This window comes from Cutaneotrichosporon cavernicola (assembly GCF_030864355.1).
Source record: "Cutaneotrichosporon cavernicola HIS019 DNA, chromosome: 3".
In the NCBI taxonomy this organism is placed as follows: Eukaryota; Fungi; Basidiomycota; class Tremellomycetes; order Trichosporonales; family Trichosporonaceae; genus Cutaneotrichosporon; species Cutaneotrichosporon cavernicola.
The window spans coordinates 1,263,320-1,285,151 of NC_083395.1; the positions used below are offsets into that span (position 1 = coordinate 1,263,320).

General features: G+C 59.7%; 10 protein-coding genes across 10 annotated transcripts; 5 read left to right on the forward strand and 5 right to left on the reverse strand.

Annotated features, from left to right (window-relative positions):
* Positions 1–174: 174 nt before the first annotated feature.
* NUP192 (uncharacterized protein) lies at positions 175–5,722 on the reverse strand (the record flags this gene model as incomplete). Its single annotated transcript, XM_060598925.1, has 4 exons — positions 175–467; positions 501–1,205; positions 1,241–4,793; positions 4,826–5,722. The coding sequence occupies 4 exons, from the start codon at positions 5,720–5,722 to the stop codon at positions 175–177; spliced, it is 5,448 nt and encodes a 1,815-aa protein (XP_060455669.1).
* A 348-nt stretch (positions 5,723–6,070) lies between these two features.
* HTZ1 (uncharacterized protein) lies at positions 6,071–6,640 on the forward strand (the record flags this gene model as incomplete). Its single annotated transcript, XM_060598926.1, has 5 exons — positions 6,071–6,166; positions 6,211–6,233; positions 6,265–6,371; positions 6,421–6,557; positions 6,590–6,640. The coding sequence occupies 5 exons, from the start codon at positions 6,071–6,073 to the stop codon at positions 6,638–6,640; spliced, it is 414 nt and encodes a 137-aa protein (XP_060455670.1).
* Positions 6,641–6,857: 217 nt separating this feature from the next.
* Positions 6,858–8,059, reverse strand: CcaverHIS019_0304760 (uncharacterized protein; the record flags this gene model as incomplete). Its single annotated transcript, XM_060598927.1, has 7 exons — positions 6,858–7,021; positions 7,058–7,326; positions 7,357–7,412; positions 7,444–7,645; positions 7,677–7,876; positions 7,912–7,982; positions 8,014–8,059. The coding sequence occupies 7 exons, from the start codon at positions 8,057–8,059 to the stop codon at positions 6,858–6,860; spliced, it is 1,008 nt and encodes a 335-aa protein (XP_060455671.1).
* A 389-nt stretch (positions 8,060–8,448) lies between these two features.
* On the forward strand, positions 8,449–10,235 carry CcaverHIS019_0304770 (uncharacterized protein; the record flags this gene model as incomplete). Its single annotated transcript, XM_060598928.1, has 2 exons — positions 8,449–9,172; positions 9,232–10,235. 2 exons carry the CDS (start codon positions 8,449–8,451, stop codon positions 10,233–10,235), a joined length of 1,728 nt encoding a protein of 575 aa, XP_060455672.1.
* An 88-nt stretch (positions 10,236–10,323) lies between these two features.
* CCA1 (uncharacterized protein) lies at positions 10,324–12,001 on the reverse strand (the record flags this gene model as incomplete). The annotated part of the gene is made up of 5 exons (XM_060598929.1): positions 10,324–10,557; positions 10,609–10,893; positions 10,927–11,532; positions 11,565–11,813; positions 11,855–12,001. 5 exons carry the CDS (start codon positions 11,999–12,001, stop codon positions 10,324–10,326), a joined length of 1,521 nt encoding a protein of 506 aa, XP_060455673.1.
* Positions 12,002–12,228: 227 nt separating this feature from the next.
* On the forward strand, positions 12,229–13,551 carry ENV7 (uncharacterized protein; the record flags this gene model as incomplete). Its single annotated transcript, XM_060598930.1, has 6 exons — positions 12,229–12,303; positions 12,338–12,351; positions 12,399–12,668; positions 12,714–13,061; positions 13,124–13,451; positions 13,501–13,551. The coding sequence occupies 6 exons, from the start codon at positions 12,229–12,231 to the stop codon at positions 13,549–13,551; spliced, it is 1,086 nt and encodes a 361-aa protein (XP_060455674.1).
* A 962-nt stretch (positions 13,552–14,513) lies between these two features.
* CcaverHIS019_0304800 (uncharacterized protein) lies at positions 14,514–14,764 on the forward strand (the record flags this gene model as incomplete). Its single annotated transcript, XM_060598931.1, has 2 exons — positions 14,514–14,597; positions 14,636–14,764. 2 exons carry the CDS (start codon positions 14,514–14,516, stop codon positions 14,762–14,764), a joined length of 213 nt encoding a protein of 70 aa, XP_060455675.1.
* Positions 14,765–15,427: 663 nt separating this feature from the next.
* On the forward strand, positions 15,428–15,798 carry CcaverHIS019_0304810 (uncharacterized protein; the record flags this gene model as incomplete). The annotated part of the gene is made up of 2 exons (XM_060598932.1): positions 15,428–15,610; positions 15,643–15,798. The coding sequence occupies 2 exons, from the start codon at positions 15,428–15,430 to the stop codon at positions 15,796–15,798; spliced, it is 339 nt and encodes a 112-aa protein (XP_060455676.1).
* A 521-nt stretch (positions 15,799–16,319) lies between these two features.
* On the reverse strand, positions 16,320–18,378 carry TPD3 (uncharacterized protein; the record flags this gene model as incomplete). The annotated part of the gene is made up of 5 exons (XM_060598933.1): positions 16,320–16,389; positions 16,431–16,992; positions 17,028–17,640; positions 17,678–18,079; positions 18,205–18,378. The coding sequence occupies 5 exons, from the start codon at positions 18,376–18,378 to the stop codon at positions 16,320–16,322; spliced, it is 1,821 nt and encodes a 606-aa protein (XP_060455677.1).
* Positions 18,379–18,958: 580 nt separating this feature from the next.
* SSE1 (uncharacterized protein) lies at positions 18,959–21,577 on the reverse strand (the record flags this gene model as incomplete). The annotated part of the gene is made up of 3 exons (XM_060598935.1): positions 18,959–21,161; positions 21,272–21,375; positions 21,572–21,577. The coding sequence occupies 3 exons, from the start codon at positions 21,575–21,577 to the stop codon at positions 18,959–18,961; spliced, it is 2,313 nt and encodes a 770-aa protein (XP_060455678.1).
* Positions 21,578–21,832: the final 255 nt, after the last annotated feature.

Here is a 21,832-nt window from a genome sequence, read left to right on the forward strand (position 1 = left end):
GGGCTACCAGGGCAGGTCACCATTTGCGAAAAATAACAGGCTTAACCGCACTAACAAGACTCCTGATGCATGCTGCTACACGTCTCTACGTCTCTACGTCTCTGCGTCTCTGCGTCTCTGCGTCTCTGCGTCTCTGCGTCTCTGCGTCTCTGACTCGCAGGTACATTAAACTGTCTATTCGGTTAGGCCACCACACAGCTCGCGTAGCCGGCGCACCAGCATCGCGTAGTATGCGTCGTCCTTGCGGTTCGCGACATCGACGTCGTCCAGTCGGTCCAACACGCCGCGGAGGAACGCGGCCACACGTTCTAGGGCCCGCATGCTGACTGCGCCGGGTGCTGCACTGCTCATCCCCGCAGAGCTGAAGCTTAGGCTCAGCGTAGTTGGGCGTACGCCCTCGCCGCCCGCATCCGCGGTGTAGTACATCATGTGCCGCCAAATGAGGAGGAGGAGGGACTCGATCATGACTGAGGTTAGTACTACCACGCACGTGGGCTCACTGGAAATGGCGTTGGTCCTCGCAACGAAGCTAGCCTGCAGCTCCTCCACAGAGCCAGCTTCGAAGCCGGCTGCACCAACATCCTCCCCGGCCTCAAGTTTGTCTGCGACGTCGTCATAGGCGTTCGAGACGTCCTGTAGCGTCTCTGCGAGCTCGGCCACATATTCCACGGCTGCCAGGAGGGATGGTGCGGAACCGATGCGAGCCGCACCGTTCGACCGAGCTGCGTCAACCACGAAGACAGGGCGCGGGGATGACGGGGAGCCAGCCTTGAGCCCTGTGGTGGTCACTACGAGGTACGCAATGATGACCTGGTTGAGTTGCAAAACCTTGTCCTTCGCTTCCTGGGCGTCGGAGTGGACGTTGTCAGCCCAGGAGGGTTCAAGGAACTTGGCCGCAAGGAAGAGCACGGAGTGATGGAAGGCGCCAAAGCCCGACGAGCTGCGCACCTCGTCAGGAGAAACCTTGGGAACGACGGCGGTGAAGAGCGCCACGATGAGGCGCGACTCGTCGATACCCGTACCCGTGATGTAAGCCTGGTTCTCGCGGAGGAGGATGAGGAACGAGTCGCGGTGCGCGCCGAGGAACGAGAGTGCGTTCTTCTGACCCACAACGGAGGTGTGGGAAAGCACGCGCACGAGCAATTGCAGCGCCGAGATCAGGACGCGGTGCTGGCGCTCGACCGCCTCGGCGTTCGATCCGATGGCTGGTTTCAGTTTGACATCGGTGTTCAGTACTCACAGAGGACGTCGTCGTTGAAAGGCGACACACCCATGAAACTGCATGTAGCCAACGTCTCAAAGACGCCCGCGTCGATAAGGTCGCTTGCGCCTTTCGGCGAGCTCGCGTAGGCCGTAAGGAAAGCGGCGTTGGCCTCGTACACCCAGAAAGCGTGGAGGCCGTCTGGGTCCGGCACCAGGCATTCCTGGAGCTGCAGCTCGCGGTCCTTGATGCTGCGCACAAACTGGGCGAGGAACCGGCTCGTGACAAGCGGCGCGAGGATCACACGGTCGCCAAGTGCGGCGATGCTGGCAAGGAGCGAGAAATACTCCGTCTTCCACACGTCGCGCATGTCCATCGCGTCCCGGCAGAGGAGCGGGATGAAACGGTCTTTTCGCGCGGCAAGGTCGGTAATGGTCGAACGGCGAAGCGCGCTGTCCCCGCCGGGTACGAGCTGGAGGTACTGCGTGATAGATGCGTAGAGGTTACCGCGCACGATCTCGGTAGTACCTGGCTTGAGGACCGCGTCGATGATCTTGGTGAGGACGGTCGACATCTGGTCAAGCGGGAGGTTGGTAGCGTCGAGTGTCGACAGGGCCGTCATGAGCGTGTTGACCGACATGAGCGCTGCTTCGGAGAGGAGGTCTAGAACGCCGGGTGGGAGGTCACCGCTCATTCTGTCCAGCACCGCGGAAAGGAGCTCGAAGAGCAGCACCTCTTGCCTGTCCTCGGGCACGTGGTGGAAGAGCAGTGCAAGTGCGACTTTGAGAGTCTCGTTCCACGCCTCCAGGAAGTCACCCTTCGCGACAAAGATCTCGTTCTGACGATTCTTGAACGCAAGGCGCGCCAGGATGTACTGCGCCTCCTTGGCCATTGCGTCCGCCGAAGTGCCCTGAATAACGGCCCCCTGGCGCTCGAGCTGGCGCCGATTCGACTTGAGCGCACGCGCGAGCACGTCGAGGTCGAACAAGTCTGTCCCTGGCTGCTTGTACTGGTCAAAGTTGAAGTTGTAGTAGAACTCGAGCGTCTTGTCCTGCTGGGCATCGGGGTCCGCCTCGACGAACTGGATGTCGATGTTGGAAACGAGGTCGATGAGGAGCGGCGGGCGCTGGTCCTCCTCGTCCTCATCCTCGTCGGCGAACAGCTGCTTTGAGATGTACTCGGACGACGCACCGTGACCCTCGAACGCAAACGTCTGGATCCCGACCGAAGCGAGGATGAAACGCTGGTAGTTGAGGTACGCTACGAGGACATCGGCCGAGGTCTCGACCTCGTCCGTGTACGTCGATGCGATGCCAAGCCCCACGACATCGGTAGCCACAGCAGGGCATGTCCGAGGTAACGCCCCGAGTTGCCTCGCCGGGAAGCCGTCGTACGACTCGGTGTAGGCCATGGTGCTCGGCCCGGTAACTGGGTGCGCGAAGAGCTGGTGGATGAGCTGTACACTCTTGGCAGCGAGGACGGGGTGGAGCTGGATCATCGGCGGCTTCTCGTTGAGCTGTTCGAGGATGACCTGGAGGCACGAGCGGCGCGACCCAGGAGCACGAGGGTCTTGCAGACCTAACTCGCGCGCCCGGAAGTCGAAGCCGAGGAGGAAGTGGGCAATGTTGGGACCCGTGGCATCCGCCGTGTTGTCGACCAGCATATCCAGGATCGCGGATCGCATCAGGATGGGAAGGTGATCCGAGTCCTCGCCACGGAGGACAGCCTTGGATTCGAGCGCGACGTACTCAGGTGAGAGGTCCTCACCCTCCTCGGACAATTTGGATGAGAACGCCTGCGCGATGCGGATCGACTCGTCGGACGAGTCGATGACACCGGCCAAGCGGTTCATGACCTTTGCGTAAACGCCGTGGAACATGTCCGCGCTGGAGAAGACAGGCGATTGCGCAAGAGCCGCAATAATCTTGAGGCTGACAAACGCAACGGCATCGTCGCGGTCCCCGACGGAGAAGGCAATGTTGATGACGTTTGAGAGGCGGTTCAACAGCAAGTGGTCGAGCGACTGGAATCCTAGTGGGCGCTTGAAGCCAGTTGTCGACTGGAGTGTGAGGAGGAGCACGTCGCTAAACACGAGCTGAATGTCGAGTATGCGGTGGTAGATGCGGAGCACGCGGAGCAAGCACTCGTTGGCGATGCGCGGCCTGTTAGGGGCCATGGGCACAGCACCGTCGACAATGTCGCCAAGCGGCGCGAACACGGCCGGTTCGCTGAGAATCCGCAAGAGGATCAAAAATCCTGGCTGCTCTGACAACGCAGCGGCGGTGCCACGTGCTGGCGAGAGCAGGTCTGTGAGGTCGAACGTCTGCAGCGCCTTTTCGAAAAACGCCATGATGGCCTGATAGTTGGACCACTGTTCCGTCGTTGATGCCTGGGGCCGGGACCCCAGAAGAACGCGATCGATCACGTACATAGCCCCGCGGCGGAGGGCACCGTTCACGCGCGCCTTTTCTGAAGGCATGAGCGCTGTGAGGAAGCCGATGTACGCGCGTGTGAGCGGGTAGAGCCCGAGGTCCTGCTCGGCCAGTTCCATGCGCTGCATCCAGCCGATGGGCTGTGGCACGCGGGTCCCCTCACGTACGTCGAGCGTCGGGTCGGCGAACGTAACTCGCTCATAGTTGTCGACCGCTCGCGCAACCACGTCGTCGTCGGCCGAGTCGCCGCGGCGCTCAACAAACGCGTTGATCGCCTCGAACACGGCCGCCTTGAGGTCGGTTGCGATGTCGCAGTTCACAATGTCGAAGAGAGTCTGGAGCGGGTGCGGCTTGGACTGGAGGAGTGCGCCGCGGGCAATAGTCGAGTCACGTACCACGTTGGCGAGTAACCGCGTCCACCCGTCGGCGACCAAATACTCGTCGTGGCTCATGCCTTCGATAGATGTCTGGTGCGTCGTCTTGAGGGTACCGTACAGAGGTGGCATGAGCTCGATGTAGTGCTGGTAGAACTTGAACAGGGCGTTCCATGACAGGCGCGTCTCCTTGAATTTTTCGAAGCATTTACTCGCACACTCTGGTCCCTTGGAAATTGCGCACATCAAGTCCCAGAATGCGTCTGGGGGGTATGCGGTACGGAGGTCAAGGACAACGCCGGTGAACGACGACTCGTCCCAGAGCGCCGTCGCGCTATCTGGTGGCAAGCGCTGGTATACCGCCGCCATGAGAGTGAGGAACGACTGGAAGTTCTGGGCCGGTGCGGAGCCTGATGACCGCCGCACGACGCCGACATCCTCCTCCTTGTTCTTGAGCCCACGCATGAAATGGCGCTGCTTCACGAGCCATCCTACAAGCTTCTGAAGTTGGGCGTAGATGAACGCGTTGTTTTCAGGATCGGAGCGCGTTGCGAGCGCAGTGGTCGGATCCTCGGGCTCCTCCTCGAGGTGTGCGATGAGATTGGTCAGGAACTTGAACGCCTGGCCGTTCACCGCCTCCTGGAGGTGCCGCTCCGCACCGTTTGCGTCCAGTCCAACAGCCTGACTCAATGACGCGTCATATGAGACTGCGCTGGCATAGAATACCGCCCAATGCAGCTTGACCGCGTCTTGCAGCTCAGTGCTCTGCCAGTCCTTCTCGACAAACTGCCATCAGCCCAAGCCACCAACAACCTTACGATGAGGTTGCACAGCACCAGCATGAACTTTGGCAGGCTGGCGTATGTCTGCACTGTCTCGTCCTGGGGGGTGTTCGCGATTGTTTGCACTGGTGGTGTTGCGGCGATGATGGAAGCCAGAATGGTGCCGACGACTGCATCTGGGCGCGACTTCTTCAACCACTTGACAATCTTGACCACCTGAGACGTCTTGAATAGGCCGCTCTGACCGAGGGTTGCGATGATGCTCGCGAGGCGGTTCTGCTCACGACGCAGACTCGACGCGCGGAAGTTGAGGAGCTCGAACTGGGCACCAGACGCCTGCGTCCGCACGACGGCGTCGAGTCGGCCCTGGAGCACGTCAATCTGGTCAACGGCAACGTCAGGGAGGAAGCCCTGTGCGCCCTTCTCGCTGAGCAGGTCCTCGACCCAACCGCGAAGCTCGTCAAACGCCACACCCTCCTCGGCATCCTCGCCGAACGTGATCTTGAGCAGGTCTGTGACAAAGTCGAGCAGACTCTGCAGATACTCGTGAAGCAGGTAGACGGCGATTTCTGGGTCGGACCGCTCGGGGAATCTGGGACGCTGCTGGACAGCGTGGAGGGCCAACACGGCGGAGAGGAGGTGGGAGAGGTTGAGTGACTCGGCGATGGTGTTTGTGGTTACGAGGAGCTCGTCGGTGACGCGAACCTCGACACCGTCGGGAGTGGAGATGGGACTCGTTGCAATGAATTCCTTGTCCTCATTGTTGGGGGTGGGGAGGGCGGTGAGGGCGATGATCCACGGACGAGCAGTGTCGAGCTTGTCGAAGAAGCGGCGGAAGACAGATGTGGACGGGCGAGAGGATATGAGGACGAGAAGGTGGAGTAGTTCGGTGAAGAGGGATGGATCCCACTGCGCGAGTGGGAGCCGCGACATTGCGGAGAAGGAGGAAGAAGGGAAAGGGGTGTGATGGATGGAAAGGAGGTGAGTTGAGTTGGGTTGGGTTGTTGGTACACTGGACAAAGTTGTGGTAGTTGGGTGGTTGACTGGGTGAGAGTCTCCACAAGGTAAGCGGAGGCAAATTGAGTGGAGGATGGAGGAGATGATGTTAGGTAACACCACGTGATTTTAAAAAGGTAACGGAAGCAAATGTCCCCAGACACGAGGTTGTATCCAAGGTCATTAATGGATCAAAACAACCACGTCTCGGCAGTCTACAACTCGATCCCACTACATCCACTCGAGTAACACTTCCATCCAATCCATCCATCCACCAAGCCAACAATGTCATCCAAGACCACGGGCGGAAAGGGAGGAAAGGCCAAGACATCCTCCGAGGCAAAAGTCCTCACTACCCGTTCATCCAAAGCGGGCCTCCAAGTACGCCTTCCCTGCATCACATGAGTCCCCTAACCACCCCACAGTTCCCTGTCGGCCGTATTCACAGGTACGCCCCGCACTAACGCGCCTGACTTTAGGTTCCTTCGTAACAAGAACGCCAACAACGTGCGCGTCGGCGCCAAGGCCGCAGTTTACGTCGCCGCCATCATGGAGTACCTGACCGCTGAGGTTCTTGAGCTTGCCGGTGAGCATTCCACCCTCACCCCAAGCACAGGGAGACAAGCTGATGACAGGTAACGCGGCCAAGGACTTGCGCGTGAAGCGCATCACACCGCGCCACTTGCAGCTGGCCATTCGCGGCGACGAGGAGCTCGACCTCCTCATCCGCGCCACCATCGCCGGCGGTGGTGTGCTCCCACACATCCACAAGGTACGTCGCGGGCCCGGCTCCTCTCATGTCAGACCCTTGTCACCAAGCCGTCAGGCCTCAAGCCGAAGAAGGTTGGGGCGTAGGTGTAGTGTATCCGTGTATGTTGCAATCTGTATGGACCCTTTTCGTTCTTTGGATGCAGGTGATGCTTTTGAGACCCGTCGGGGCCGTAGTGCGGTATGCGCAAACAGAAGAATTGGTGTGGTGCGACGTGGTGCGATGTGGTGTGATGTGGTGCGCTGCTTAGAATGCTGAGGTGAGATGCTGAGATGAGCGGCGTGTCGTGATGGGCAGAGTGTGTCAGCTGGACGACTGTTCGAGCAGCTCCGTCCGCCGCACCATCTCTTTGAGCCGCTCCCACACGTCGACGCCATTCCACAGTTCGTGTCCGCCTTCAGTCGAAAGTCGAGGGATTCCCCTCCCCTCGATGGCAAAAGACGCCGCTGTCGTGCCGTAGATGCACGCTGCGTGAGCGCATTGAGGGCCAGATGGTGACTCACCTGCGCGCAAGTCGCGCGTGAGGAGAAGGCCGGCTAGCAGACCGCCCACAAACGCGTTGCCGCCGCCCGTCACGTCGACGATGTGAGACTCCTCCCCAACCCTCCAGAATGCGGGGACCCAGCCCTTCCAGTCTGAGGAGAGGGCAAACGCACCGTCCGCACCAGCGCGCACCACAATCGGCGTGGAACAGCGCGCCTGGAAGGCAGCGGCGTTGGCCTCGACCCCGTCGTCCCGGCCAACGATCGTCTGTAGTTCCAGATGGTTCGGACTGGGTCAGAACTGTAGGCGGCGGACACACCTGAAAACGTCAAAGCGCGCCGCTAGTGCTGCGTACTCGGCCACATCGGCGTTGGTCTGCCATCAGCTCGCCCTGGCTCCAACATACCCGCACAAGTGGCTCCCATGCCATCTTCCCCTTCCAGCCTTCCACCTTGAACGCTTCCGCCTCCTCTAAGATTGAGACGGCGCGCTGCGTATCGCACACGACGTGCAGCCAGCTCACCCCTCCAACCGGGCATGGGGGAAGGTAGTCGCGCGGGGTAATCTGCTTCCTTGGGACGAGGTAGCGAAAGCTCTGGGCCCCCTCGCTGAAGTCAGCCCCTTCGCCATAGGACATACCCAATCCGACTGCCAGAGTAGATGTTGAGGGCGCGCGTTGTCACATCTCGCGAGCGGAAGTATACCATCTCACCGAGGCCCTCCAGTTGCTGGCGGAAGGCGGGAGGAAAGTCTGGCCCGACATCGGCTATGAAGCCGACGTTTGAGGCAGGTAGGAACTGGCGTGCGGCCACCGTGGCGTAGAGGCCACCACCGCCCAACTGATATCAGGCCCACACCTCTTCCTCCAGCTTACGATAGGCTCGTCGGCCGGCACCTCGCGCCCGCCCGCATCGTGTACCGCAAAATGGTCGATGATCAGCATGCCTTGAATCAGCTCGGTAGGTCGCTTGCTTACCCAGCGTGGCCACCCTCCCTGAGGGGGGAGTGGACTGGTCGAACATGGCGCACAGACAAGACGTCACGGAGCTTGTTAACAGGTTGAGAGTTTCAGTCACGAGGCGGCACGGAGATGAAAACCAAGTGGCATTCAACTGAAACCTCAAGACCCTCATGGTTATTGGGAGGGCCGGTTGCAGCCCTGAAGATGAGATCTCACCGAGGCACTACATGACATTACCTTGTCATCACTTCTCAAGCCCCATCTCTCCAGCTCTCTGACGCTTCATCACACTCCCTCACTCTGTACAGAGTCTCGACCACTAAATAGGAGACACCCAGACCAATCCCCCCTCAACTCCAGCTACTTCAAGACTGGATGCGCTGAGAGCACTCACTCACTCCACAGTTTGCCACCCACCCCCCTTCCCTTCTCTGATCGTTCTGTCACACCATGCCCTCAGCCAAGGCCAAAGGCAAGGCCCGCGCCGACCCGCCTAGCGAACGCACACCACTCCTTCCAAGTACCTCCTCCTCGTCCTCAGGCCCTGTCTATGATCAAGCGCCCCCGCCCCGACGCCGCCGGTGGGGGGTTTACGCGTCACTCGTAGCCTTTTTCGCAGGTGCAGGCTTCATAGCCCTCCTGGCTGCGAGCTTTGTTCCTTCGGAGCGTGAAATCCAGGACCTCCCAGAAAGCTTCAAATATGACTCGCCCACTCTGAACATCCTCAACATCGGCGATGACGGAGTGCACGTCAGCGTCACCCTAATGGGTGGTCTCGACACCTACTCCGCGCTCGCAGTTGACGGGCGCCGCGGCCAGGGTTGGTGGCAGAGCGTGCGGCGGGGCGCAGCGCACGTTCTCCCTCTTCCTGACAGCGTTCGGGTCACCATCCCGCAGCTACAGGTATACCCGCGCGGCGGGGGTCTGCCACTCCTCAACGTCAGCCTGCCTGGCGAGATTCTCGTTCCGCTCGTGCGGGGAGACGAGCTCCGTCCTTTGGCGGTAGAGGCGCTCGGGGCCCCGATTGCGTCCGTCGGCGAGATTTGGACCTGGGCGCAGAAGGCATGGGCCGCGGGCGACGCCGAGGTCGTCCTTGGGGTTCCAGAGGCGCAGGCCCGTCTCCTCGGTATTTCGTTTTCGCAGACCGACCTCGCGTTTCCTCTCAAGTTTGACGGTGAGTTGTTTCCAGACGGCGCTGAAGCAGTGCCCCGTTCGTTCGCACTCTGATCCCAGTGCCTGCGCTCCCAAACTTCCCCAAGCCTGGCAAGAAGCTCAACCTGAGCAAGCTCGTCACGCTGCACAACTACACGTTCAACAATGCGGACGGTCTGCGAATTGCGGCACTCGCCGCACTTCCGAACCCGGGCCTCGGCGAGATCCCCTTCCCGCTCCCCTTCGCGATTGAGTTCGAGGGCACGCGAATGGCCGAGGTTGTCGCACGCACCGCTACAATCTCTAGCGAGAAGATCGAGCTGGCGCTCGAGGGCGATATCGTGGCGGCTTCGGCTGCGGGATCGTCGGACGCACTAGGCGACTTCCTACGCCGCTTCCTGCACGGTCAGGACTCACCAATCGTCGTGCGCGGCCTGCACGACATGCCCCGGAGATACCGGGGACCCTCGCCGCCACAGTTCGTCCTCCAGACGCTACCCAGCCTCACTCTGGACCTCACGTTCCCTGCGCCTCATCCTGCACCGGATATTGTCCGCTCTGTCACCGTCGAAGGGATGAAGTTTGGCGGCGGGGAGGTGATAGAGGCGAGCGGCACAGTTGTGGCGCTTGTGCAACTCCCGCCCGGCCTTGAGAGTGTGGACCTCGACGTCTCGTCCATCCAGCCAGACGTGTTCATCTTCGACGGCTCTTCGAATGGGCACGACGACCGGCCCGATCCTCATAACCCACCTGAAGGCGCATTCGCCCGCATCCATCCGGCGCACTACCTCAACGCCACGACGGCGCGCTCCGACGACCCTGCGACGCCCGACGCTCTGGTGGTGCGCGCTCCCTTCGAAAACGTGCCACTCGACATACTCGAGGGGCGTGAGGGTCTCTTCCGTGGCTTCGTCAGCAAGGTGATCTTCAAGGGTGGGGCGAACGCCGGCATCGGTGGCGTGGTGGACGTGCGTGCGGATCTGGGCGTCGGGGACGACATTGAGATCGGCGACCTGCCAGTCACGGGCGACTTCTGGGTCGGGCGCTCGGCCCGCATGGCTACTCTGCATAACGTCGTTTGGTGAGGCTACTATGGTTGTAGATGTATACTATGTAGAATATCTATCGCACGCACTGGCGCTTGGCTCTTTCGTTGCCGCGCGCCGCGCCCCCCTATGGCCGCTTCTGCTGCTTGGCCGCGCCCTTCTTCTTCGCCTTGGGGATGAGCGGTGGGATGTCGGCTTCCCACTTGGCCCGCGCCTCACCCGCCCACTGCTCCGCGACCCACGCAGCCGCATCCTCCTTCGTCTTCTCGGGATGGTCGAGCTGCCACCAGTTGATTGCCTTGAGGATGACCTGGATGAGCTGCCCCGGCGGCAGGTCCAGCATCTTCTGCACCTCCTTTCCCTGGCGTCAGCTGATTATACAGACTACCCAGCTTGGCCCTCAAGAACTCACGTTGACGAGTGGTGGCTGTTTGATGCTCTCCGGCAGACCGAGCGCGACAATCTTGTCATAGAACGCGACCCACTCGGCAAGGATCGCTTCCTGTTCTGATCCCCAGCTTCCCGTCCAGGTGGGCAGGATACGGTCGACGACGGCCCACACGACCGAGCTCTCCCACGGCTTGACGGCTGGAAGCTGCAGCATCGTGCCGATACGTGCGCGTCCCTCCGTCTTGGGATCCAAGAGCTTGGCAGCTTCCAACAAGTTTTGCACACCCAGCTTGAGCTCATTGGAGAGCTGCCGTCAGCTCTCATTCAATGTCTAGCGCACCTTCAAGCCCTCTGACACGACGACAGCGGCGGCTGGTGACTCCTTCTTCTTCTCGGTGGCGACCGCACCGCGGAACGGGCACGCGGCAGCAGCGAGCCACAGTGTTTCGCTGGCCTTCCAACGGCCCTCCCGTCCCAAGACGGCCGCGAGGATCTGCGTCGCCTTGAGCGCCTCGCCCCGGTCATGGGGAGGCTGCACATCCTGATCGGGCACGATGAAGATACTCGAGTGCAGCCCTAGCTCGTCGATGAGCTCCATCGCCCTCAAGGGCTGCTTCTCAAGCATCTTGGTCGTCTCAATGCCCACTCGCTCCTTCGAGACCTTGGTCTTGAGCGCGGCCTTGATATCGAGTTCTCGTATGGCAGCGCTCACGTCGGGCTCTATGGCGAGGCCGAAGCGTGACGCGAAGCGCACACAACGGAGCACGCGGAGAGGGTCGTCGAGGAAGGTCTGTCGCGGCGGGAGAGGGGTGCGAGCAATGCGCTTCTCGAGATCTGCGAGGCCGTGTCGCGTCCAGTCCTCCACCTCTCGCGAGTGGACGTTGAAGAAGAGCGAGTTGACGGTCAGGTCGCGGCGCTCGGCGTCCTCGAGCGGGGTTCCCAGATTCTGTGTGAGCTCTCGCATGCGGATTAGCTCACGACCTGGTCCGGGATGCGGCTGTCCGTGTACGTCTCGCTGCGGAGACCGACAAAGTCGCACTCGAGGCCGAGGACACGCGTGGTCCCCGTCTCAAGGTGCTTGCTCTGTTCGGGGTTGGCGGCGACCCTCCCCACGCTGCCAGTAGTCACATCTCGGGCGTGGAGGAAGGCGACAAAGGCCTCGGCGAACGCGTACCCGCTCGTGGTCGACAGAGCTACATCGAGATCGTGAGAGGGGAGATTGAGGATCTAAAGTCAGTACCGAAAGGAAGGGGAGGAAAGGAACTCGCCTTGTCCCGTACCCAGCCACCAGCAATGCGGCACTCGATTGGGGGGTTGTAGCCGCGCGAGAACTCGTCGAGGAGAGTGACGAACTTGTCCTCGGTCTCGGAGAGACGGATGGCGCCAACAGACGTGACTGGAGCGGCGGCGACCATGCGGGGTAAGGAGCGGAGAGAGCGTAGAGAGCGTAGAGAGTCTAGGCGGAAGGGGGAGGGAAGCATGCAGAAGATGAGGTGGCCAAAGTTGGCAAGGAAGGAAATCGAGTTGAGTAGGGACCGCATGGGGCCCCCTTCCTCGCCTTGTTGGCGACCCGCACGGCTCGGCGCGTCACTTTCAACTCTACTCTCTAGACTTTACACACTTTCCACACTATCCATCGACCATGAACGATAACCTCCTCATCGCGCTTGATCGAATCAAGTTCTATGCGCAGGATGCGCTGATGACTGTCACCCAGGTGCGTTTTCCTTCTTTGGTCTTGCTAACTGTAGTGCATCTGCCGCCCGTAAGTTCCGGACGTCTCATCCTCTTCAAGACTAGTGTTGACACCAGCGATGCAACGCTCAAAATCAACGGGCGGCAGTACAAGGTCGACAAGTTGCTGGGTGAGGGCGGGTTCTCGTTCGTCTACCTCATCCATGACACGAGCCTGGGGCAGCTCTTTGCGCTCAAGAAGATGCTCGTCACAACGGGACAGGAGGGCGTGCAGCAGGCGATGCGCGAAGTCGAGATGATGCGCCGCTTCCGCCATCCGAACATTATCAAGCTCCTAGACTCGGCTGTGCAACAGGATGAGAGCGGCGACGGCAAGATCATCTATCTGTGAGTGGACACCAACGTGTGCCAAGCCCCGCATGCTCACACCAGCTTCCTCCCTTACTTTCCGCGGGGGAACCTGCAAGACCTGATGACGCAAAACGGCGTAACAGGCAACCGGATCGACGAGGACCGCCTCCTCCGCATCTTCCGCGGCACCTGCCTGGCCGTGCGCGCGATGCACCAGTACCGCCTGCCGAACATTTCGGCCACGTATCCTCCGACGCGCGACGACGAACCGCTGCTCAACCAGCCTGAACTGGTGTTCGATGCGCCAGAGGACGAGCCGGGGCAGGAGGGTGAGCTCGTCCCATACGCCCACCGCGACATCAAACCGGGCAATATCATGCTGGCAGACGACGACACACCGATCCTCATGGACTTTGGATCAGCTATAAAGTGGGTGTCACCAATACACCCAGCTACCTGATCCTTGTCTGTATACTGGCACTGACACACAGAGCCCGCATTGCCATTGCAAACCGCCAACAGGCGCTTCTGGAACAAGACATCGCGGCCGAGCACAGCACAATGCCGTACCGCGCACCAGAATTGTTCGACGTCAAGACGGGCAAGACGCTCGACGAAAAAGTTGACATCTGGAGCCTTGGGTGTACACTGTATGCCGTGGCGTACGGCTTCAGCCCATTCGAGACTGACGGCGCGTCCATCGCCATGGCCGTCATGTCTGGGCGGTACCGGCACCCAGGTGGCTTTTCTGACCGGGTGACGCAGCTCATTGACGCGATGCTTGTTGTGGATCCGGCACAGCGCCCTGATATCCAGACGGTGGGTAATAGTATTGACTACATGGTATGCTTGCACTCGCTCACACCAGGTCATCGATCTTGCGGAGGCATCGCTGCGGACAGGACCGCATTCCAACTAGAGGCTGAGGGAGCATGGGGTGATCTGTGGGCTGAACATGTATCTGTATGACATGTGACAGGCGGAAGAGCAAAGTGAAGGGGATCCGCTTCAAACCGCCTTGCCTGTGTGGAGGAGTAGACTGCTCACTGTGGAGTGCTGTGTCGGCTGCGTGCTGGTAGCGGGATTGAGTTTGAAGAGATGGAGAGTGGAGAGAGTAAAGTGGGACTGAAGCATGGTCGGGTCGGGCGGTCGGCGAGCCAGCCGCGATCACAGTGAGCCAGTGCTCGCGGACCGCCCGACCCGAGCTCTCGGTGTTTGACAAGGCTCACGAGCTGTGGGTGGCCGACTACCTCAGTCCCCTTTGCACCACCAGGTGATCACCACGGTGCCTGTACAATCCACAACCCGACTCCACCCCACTCCACCCCGCTGTGGTCCATCTTTCATACAGAGCCACCTTGTTAATTGATCGACGAGGTATCAGACTTGCAAAAACGTGGATGACGTACTTTGTTTTTTTGGTCACAAGACGTTGGGTGGAGTGTGATTGTAAAGTGGCGGTGCGTCACTGTTAGAAACTCAGCCATCTGGGTGACCCGCCGGTGGAGGCAGTACAGTGGCGACTGTCGGTTGACGACGGGCAGTGCTGTTTCCGAGTGAGTTAGTTTTAAAACGACCCCTGTCCTCGCCAGCTTGTTCACGTGCATGTTACGCTTCAAAGCCTAAGTTTGTGTGCCCGGGTGACTGTCTATCTCTAACGTACAAGTTGGTTTGATGATGGCAGTGCTTGCTGATCAGCTGACCTCGACTAAAGCACCGCCACTAATGAACGGCATCGGCCGGCCCGCGACACCCGAAACACCCCCCAAATGACATTTACTCCAACTTTCCAACCCGCTTTGAGGAAATATATTACTAGAGAGTCACAGCGCAGCCAGAACACTTGTCGCGATTCTTTATACTCTGAGCCAACCTTGACCGATGGCGGACCCACCGACGCCACCGCCGGTCATGGCGCGCGAGCTGGGCCTGAGCGCGCTGTTTGTGCTCACTGGCGAGCGTAATGTGAGTTGAACTAGTAGAGGACACAAGGCTAACCCCAGGCCGTCATGGTTTATGTATCGGAAAGTATCGCCGAGATCCTTGGGTATGAGCCCTACGACCTAGTCGGCAAGACGAGCTACCTCATCTTCCATCCCGACGAGATCCCGCTCCTCCGCGAGATACACTAGTAAGCTCCAAGCTCCAAAACAACTACTGACTCAGTTATGCACTGCAACATGAAAAAGTCGGGTGTATCATGTACATGCGACTACTTCATCAGCGGGGGTTTTACGTCGACTGTGCTGTTACTTAGTAAGTCTAGAGAGGAGAAGAGACTGACGTAAGCTCGACGGTTTACGACCTCACAGTGGGCATTGTTACGCGTGCCATTAATGGGCCGAACATTATTCGTGGGTGGGGTTGAGATGGCGCTGATAACCAGGACTGGCTGCGACCGCAAGAGAAGTCGTCGAGGCGCGTGGCGGGGTTGATGGAATTACTATGAGGGTGGGTGTTGGTCTGGTGCCAAATCTGGCCTCGGTCTCGATCTCGGTCTTGGTGTCTTGGTCCAACTCGTCCGTCATCTTCGTCTTTCATCATCTCACTCGTCCGTCATCCTCCTCCGTCTCCCTCTTACTCCTCCTCTCCTTCTCCTCACTTGCCAGCGTCCCCCCCAAACTCCCCCTAACACACAGCGCTGGTCCACCTCGGCCGGCTCCCGCTCCCCAACCGCCTCCCCAATCCCCCGATCACCGCTCCCCGACAAACCATGGGAAGAAAACTGGGTCCGAGCCCCTCCAAGCCCCCGCACCTTCTTCCTCCTGGACCGGTTCACTGATACGGCCCGAATCATGTTCGTGAGCAACCGGCTCCTAGTCTCCGCCGCCCAGGATACGAGCTTCTACGCCATTGTCCGCCCGCAAGACCGTATCCGAGTCAGGCAGTGGATCGATGCGGCGAAACTCTGGGCTCCCGTGGTATACGATGAAGAACGGACGGGCGGACATGGGTATCTCATATTTGATGTGATGAAGGTTGGTCCAACTTGACGCCCCGCTCACACCAGATCCCAGACCTGCCACCACCAAACCACGCCGAACCACAGGGTACGGAAGAATCAGTCCGCGTCGAGGGACAAGAGTTCATTCGCGTCGAGGGCATCTTCACAGCTTCGTCTGACGGGATCGCAGCGATCATCGCCCCCGTATCAGAAGAAGAATGACGAACAGAACACTGAGATGGGGTGAATAGCATAGCATTTGTATCTTATGGCATTGGTGAGGTTGCGGCGGGGCCAAGTACCGGGCGGCGTGGTGGACGATTCAATTTCAACTTGTCTCCAGAGCAAAGCTGCAAAGTTGGTCCGGGTGGAGGGGTGTTCATGCATGACAAGGTCATCTTCAGCCAGTTGCCAGTCAGTCTGAGTAGCACGCTCGCCACTCGGCCTCATTGCAACCAGTTACCGTTACCACCATCAGCACACCTCGCCCGACAGGCCCCTGCAACCCACGCCCGGAAACCCCCCAGCACCACCTCCTCTCAGCGGACGTCTACATCGCCATCTGTAAGCTAGGCGAAGCCTGTCCAGGGTATCTATCTACCTGTCAAACTGCGGACTGTAATCTGTGTGTGCTGGGCACTCTTATTGTTGTTCGATGTCTTTGCGGCTAATGAGCGTAAGAAGGGGAAATATGGGCCTACACCCGTGCTGCTTCATCGTCCACTCCACCTCGCGTCTCGCGCTTATGAGAGCTGCATGGGCTCTGACCGGTCGTCGCCCGTCGTGCGCTCGTACGCTTTTGTCGCGAAATACCTGGGGTCAGATGGCTTCAAAAGCTGACAACGCCAACTTACCGGACATCAGCATCCGAGTCCTCCTGGAGCTTTCGCAAGGTCGGGAGAATGCGACGCTGCACAAGGTCTTGGCCGTCAGGGTCGTTGGCAAGGACCGCCGCGAGAGTCTCGAGACACTTGGCAACGTTGAAGCGGATGTTGGGAATGGGGTCCGAGACGAGGTTCAACGACGCGTCGAGCACAGTGTCGCGGATGATGGCCGTGTTGAGCGACGGCGCCATGGTCGTGATCGCGAAGATGGTCGTCATGCGGTACAGGTAGTTGGGGTGCTCGCCCATCTGGAGGACCTTGGGGATGATCGTGGTGCGCGCCCAGTCGACGCCAAACACGTCGGTGAGCTTCTTGAGGTTGATAGTGGCCGCCTCACGGATGCTGAACACGGTATCACCGAGCCACGACATGCAGAGCGCACCAAGCTTGTCGTCAAAGAACTTGACGCCCAGCTGAGTCGCGAGCAGGGGGATGTACTCGATGATCGCCTGGCGCACACGCCACTGCTTGTCCTCGGCGAGCTCCATGATAGCAGGGAGCAGGGCCTGCGAAAGGCGCTCGATGCCGATGACTGCTGTCAGTAGTGTCCAGGACAAAAGAGCTCACCGTTGTTGACCATCTCGAGCTTGGAAATGAGGTTGAGACGGACCTCGCTAAAGTCGTCCTTGAGCAAATGGAGGAAGAGGGGCAGGAGGTGCTCGATGGTTGCGTCCTTGCCGAGCAGGGGAGCGAGACCGGAAATCTGCATGGCGAGGGCGGCACGGACGTGCTGGCTCGAGTCGTTGGAGAGCTCTTTGACGCAGGGAAGGAGCTTGTTGAGGATGACATCGGGCTCGACGAGCTTGCCAAAGCCGGGCACCTGGCCAGCAGCTGCGGTGCGGACTTCGGCCTCGTTGTCCTTCAAGAGACCAACAAATGCGTTGACGAGCTCGTCACGAACAATCTCGGGCCCGACCGACTCGGCGAGGCCGACAAACTCGTTGGCGACCATGTAACGAACGCGCCAGCTCTTGTCCGAGACAGAAGCGCGGAGGGGCTCGAGAAGCTGCTCCTTGGTCTCCTCGTGCGAGAGGTTGGACGCGAACGCAATAAGGTCGGGAATGGTCAAGAGACGCACAGAGTCCTGGTCGTCGGCCGCGAGGCGGCGGTATAGGGGGATCAGGTCGGTGATGAGGAGCGCGTGCTGCTGGGGTACCTGAGCGACGGCCTTGGCAAAGGGCTATAAGTGTCAGTCTAGTTCAGTAGTAGGGACATACCCCAAGAGCACGAGCGGCTGCGCGGCGAACCATAGGGGTGTCGTCGGCCACAAGTGTCGAGAACAGGCGGCGCATCTCGTCCTGCGCCTCGGGGTTGGCCTTGGGGTAAGGAGCTGCGAAGAGGGCGCATGCGGATGTGCGCGACGTGAACCAGTCGCCAATCGACAGGCGTCGCAGGAGGGGAACAAAATACTCGTCAATCTGCTGGGCGGAGAGGTCCTTGGAGATGTTGGAAATCGACTCGGCGGCCTTGTCACGGACTAGCGTCTCCTCGACAGCAGCAAGGTTCTCCAGAGGGCCCAAGATCGTCCACGCGTATTGCTTGCCGCCGACATACTCGGTAAAGTTGCCTAGCTCTTCCGCGAGCACCAGTAACACCTCGTCCTCGTCGTCGAGCTGGTCCTGAGTACGTCAGCGGGGCGAGTCAGATCACGTGCGCTTGCACGCAAAGCAGTGCATGACCGTTGTGCACATGCATCACGGGCTGCAGGCCGTTGCCCCCGGGCGCACATTACACATCAACCTACCTGGAGGAAAGTGAGGAGTTCATCACGGGTCCGCGCAGGACCGAGCGCGAGGGCGATGGTGCTCAGACGCTTGATCGAGCTGAGACGCAGCACGACGTCGTCTGACTTGAGCTCGTCCATGAGCAAGTGGATAGGGTAAAGGGAGCCTGCCTGGGCTCCGGATGGGGACGACATTGTGTGGAGAATGTCGTCGTGTTGTCGTGGGATGGATGTTGGACAATGTCAAAGTCAAGGACAGGAGGCGGGTAGGAGCCAACACAGAAAGGGGATTGGGATTGAGAGCTTGTGCAAATGCGTTTAGGTAAGGGGTAAGGGGCGGATGCGCCTGTAGGCTTATGCAGGGAGATGCGGGAGGATGACGAGGAGAGGGAGAGATAGGGGGAAGAGTAGGCGTGAGGAAGCAGATGGTAGTTGTTGATGATGGGTTGAGGATGGGATTGAGGTGTTAGTTGTGACGCGTGCCGTGTGGATGGAGGCGATAGGAGGGCTAGGAGGGCTAGGAGGTCATAGGAGGGGGGGGGGGACTCTCCCTAGCAAAGGGGAGGGGAAGGTCGTAGCGCGCCAATACTCTTTATTCCATCCCTCCACTTGGCCACGCGATCATGTCCATCCCATAATATCCCCGTCAGTGTGGCACCAACAAACTCGATCAACATCCCTCCACATCCCATGTCCACCCACTACACCCACTACACCCTCTCATCCAACACAATGCATCTATTCCCCTAATGATACTGCGCACTCATACATGAGCCTAGTCGATGTCCATGTCCTGCTCGGGCGCAGGGTCCTGGTCCATCTTGTCCTCCTTGGGAGTCTGAGTCCCCGGCGTCTCGACCTTCGCCCTGGGCTTGGGGCGGTTCATGATCGAAGCAGAGGTGTACTGCACGTCCTCCCTGCGCTTCTCCATCTCGTCAGAGGTGACGACGGGGTTGACGTTCTTGGGCTTCTCAGACTGGCGCGCGAGCTGGTTCTCGAGCCACGAGAGAGTGTTGGCACACTTCTCAATGACCTTTTGCTTGTCCTCGTCCAAGATGTGCGAGTACTGCTCCTCGCCGTTCTGAGCCTTGCTCAAGAAGTCGTTGCAGACCTCACGGAGCTGGGCAGCGGCCCGGGGCCGAGCCTCGCTCTCACGGTGACGGAGGGCGATCGGGTCACCAACCTTCTTGAGCGCGTCAAGCTTAGCAACATAGGCCGACTTGGAGGCGTCCTCGCCCTCGTCGGTGTACAGCCAGTCCTCGGCCTCGATGAGGCCCTTGAGGAGCGTCTCCTTCTCCGCCGCCTGGACGTAGAGCTTGAAGCGGTCCTCGAGCTTGCTACGGGTCTCGTAAACGTACTCCTCGAGGGCGTTCTTGCGCTCCTCGGTCTCGACAACGAGCTTGTCAGAGGCAGCCATCTTGCCCTCCTCCTCCTGGTAGTCGTTGATGAGGTTGGAGGGGATGGTGTTGTACTGGGCAATGGTCTGGTAGTCGCCCTTGCGCGCGAGCTTCTTGACCATCTTCTTCTCCTCCTTCTTGTCGTCGCCCTCACCGGTCACAATGGTCTCCTCCTTCTCGACCTCCTCGACCTGGTAGGCACCCTCAAACGAGAGAATGCCGTGGAGGTTGAGACGCGTCTTGATCTTGACGCAGGCAAGGTCGCCCGAAGCAGTCTTCTCGACGTTCTTAACGGTGAAGCGGCCGATCTCGGGGTTGGTGCCCTTGGGGATCGCGGCCGAAGCGTCGTACTTTGCGTTGATCGAGAAGGGGCCCTGGCGGTAGAAGGTGAGGAGCTTGGTCGAGGGAATGTCGTTGCCCTCCTTGAAGACGACGAGGTCAGTGTCCTCGTCGGGGTTTCCGGGCTCCTTCTCCCAGTTGACCTGGATGGGGTAGGGGGTGATGTCCTGGACGGCAAACTCGCGGACGCGGAAAACGGGCGAGAGCGACGCGCAGGCAAAGGTGGCACCGCGGGCGACGGCCTCGTCCTGGTTGAGAGTGAACGAGAGCGGCTTGCCAAAGTACTCCTGGAGGCGCTCCTTGATGGCAGGAACACGGGTCGAGCCTCCGACAAGCTCAATCGAGTCGATCTGCTCCTTGGTGAGGCCAGCCTGCTTGAGCGCAGCGTCAAGAGGACCCTGGAACCGTTCAAGGAGAGGCGCGATCATGGTCTCGAACTCGGCACGGGTGAGCGACCCAGTGGCGTCAATGTCCGGGGCAAGCGACTCGACGTTGATGGGAGCCTCAGTGTTGGCCGAGAGAACCTTCTTGAGGCGCTCGCATCCGGCGGTGAGACGGAAGATGGTCTTGGGCGACGAGAAGCACTTGATCTTGTACTTGGCGTCGAACTCCTTGGCAAAGTGCTCGACGAGCGTATAGTCAAAGTTACGGCCGCCAAAGTTCGGGTCGTGGGCAACACCCTTCACGACAAGCTGGCCCTTGGAGAAGGAGACAACCGAAACAGAGTAGCAGGCGTGGCCGACGTCAACGAAGACAACGTTGCGGGCGTCCTCCTGACTCTCGGGAAGGTCAGACTTGGTGATACCGTAGCCAAGAGCAGTGGCGGTGGTGTCGTTAATGAGGCGGAGGGGGTTGAGGCCAGCGATCTGGGCAGCGTCGAGGAGAGCGCGGCGCTGGACGTCGGTGTAGTAGCCGGGGACGGCAATGACGACGTCCGAGACAGACTGCCTGAGCTCGGCGGCAGCAATGTCACGGAGCTTGCCAAGGTAGGCACCGACGAGCTGGGTGTAGGAAAACTCGGCCTGCTCGCCGAGGTAGTTGACCTTGACACCAACCTGGCCGGCAACCTCGACAAGCTCAGCGTTGATAAACTTCTTCTCCTCGGACTGGATCTCGGGGTCGTTGAGCTGGCGACCGATCATGCGCTTGAGCGAGCCAACAGTGTTCTTAAAGTTGGAAGTCTCGGCCGTCTTGGCGGCCTCACCGATCAGGCGCTGTCTGGGGGTGAACGAGACGAGCGAACTGTTAAAGAGGAGCGTGCGCGAGGATAAGCGTGGCAAGTGCCAAGGTAGGGAAAGCGCCGCGTCAGCATCAAAGGTACACGAGCTTGGCAATGTGATGGTGCAACTCACGGAGTAGCGCGGTTGGAAACCTCGTTCGTGATGATGTCGATGCCGCGGTGACGGGCGACACCGATCTTCGAGTTGAGGTTGCCGATGTCGATACCGACGACGCTCTGGGGGTTAGAAAACCATCTAGGCAAGGTGCGGCGTGATGTGACTACGCGAGGAGTGTTCAGAGCTGGAGGTTCGACGCAGGTCAGACGCTGCGGAGCTCGGTCCCAGCGCCGACATTGACCGAGTCATGCTCAACGAGGAAGGTGTTTCGGACGTGACTCGTCGAGTCTGGTTGTAGTCTGAATGTGTACTCACGGCCATTGTGATTGATTAATGCGGGGGGTGGGGGGTGTAGGAGGGAATGTAGAGGTGTGGTGTTCTGCTCTCTTTGGAGCTTTTGAGACAACGAGATGAAGCTTGGTGCGATTGGAGCAAACCCAGTGGGAGTTGATGTGGTATGGGGGGGGGGGGTGGGGTGGTGAGGACGGTGATGGATTGTCAGGGGTCTATTCCAAGTTGTATCAGTGAAATAATAATTGAGCTGGGGTTGTCAAAAAGAATCTAGCAAATACTACC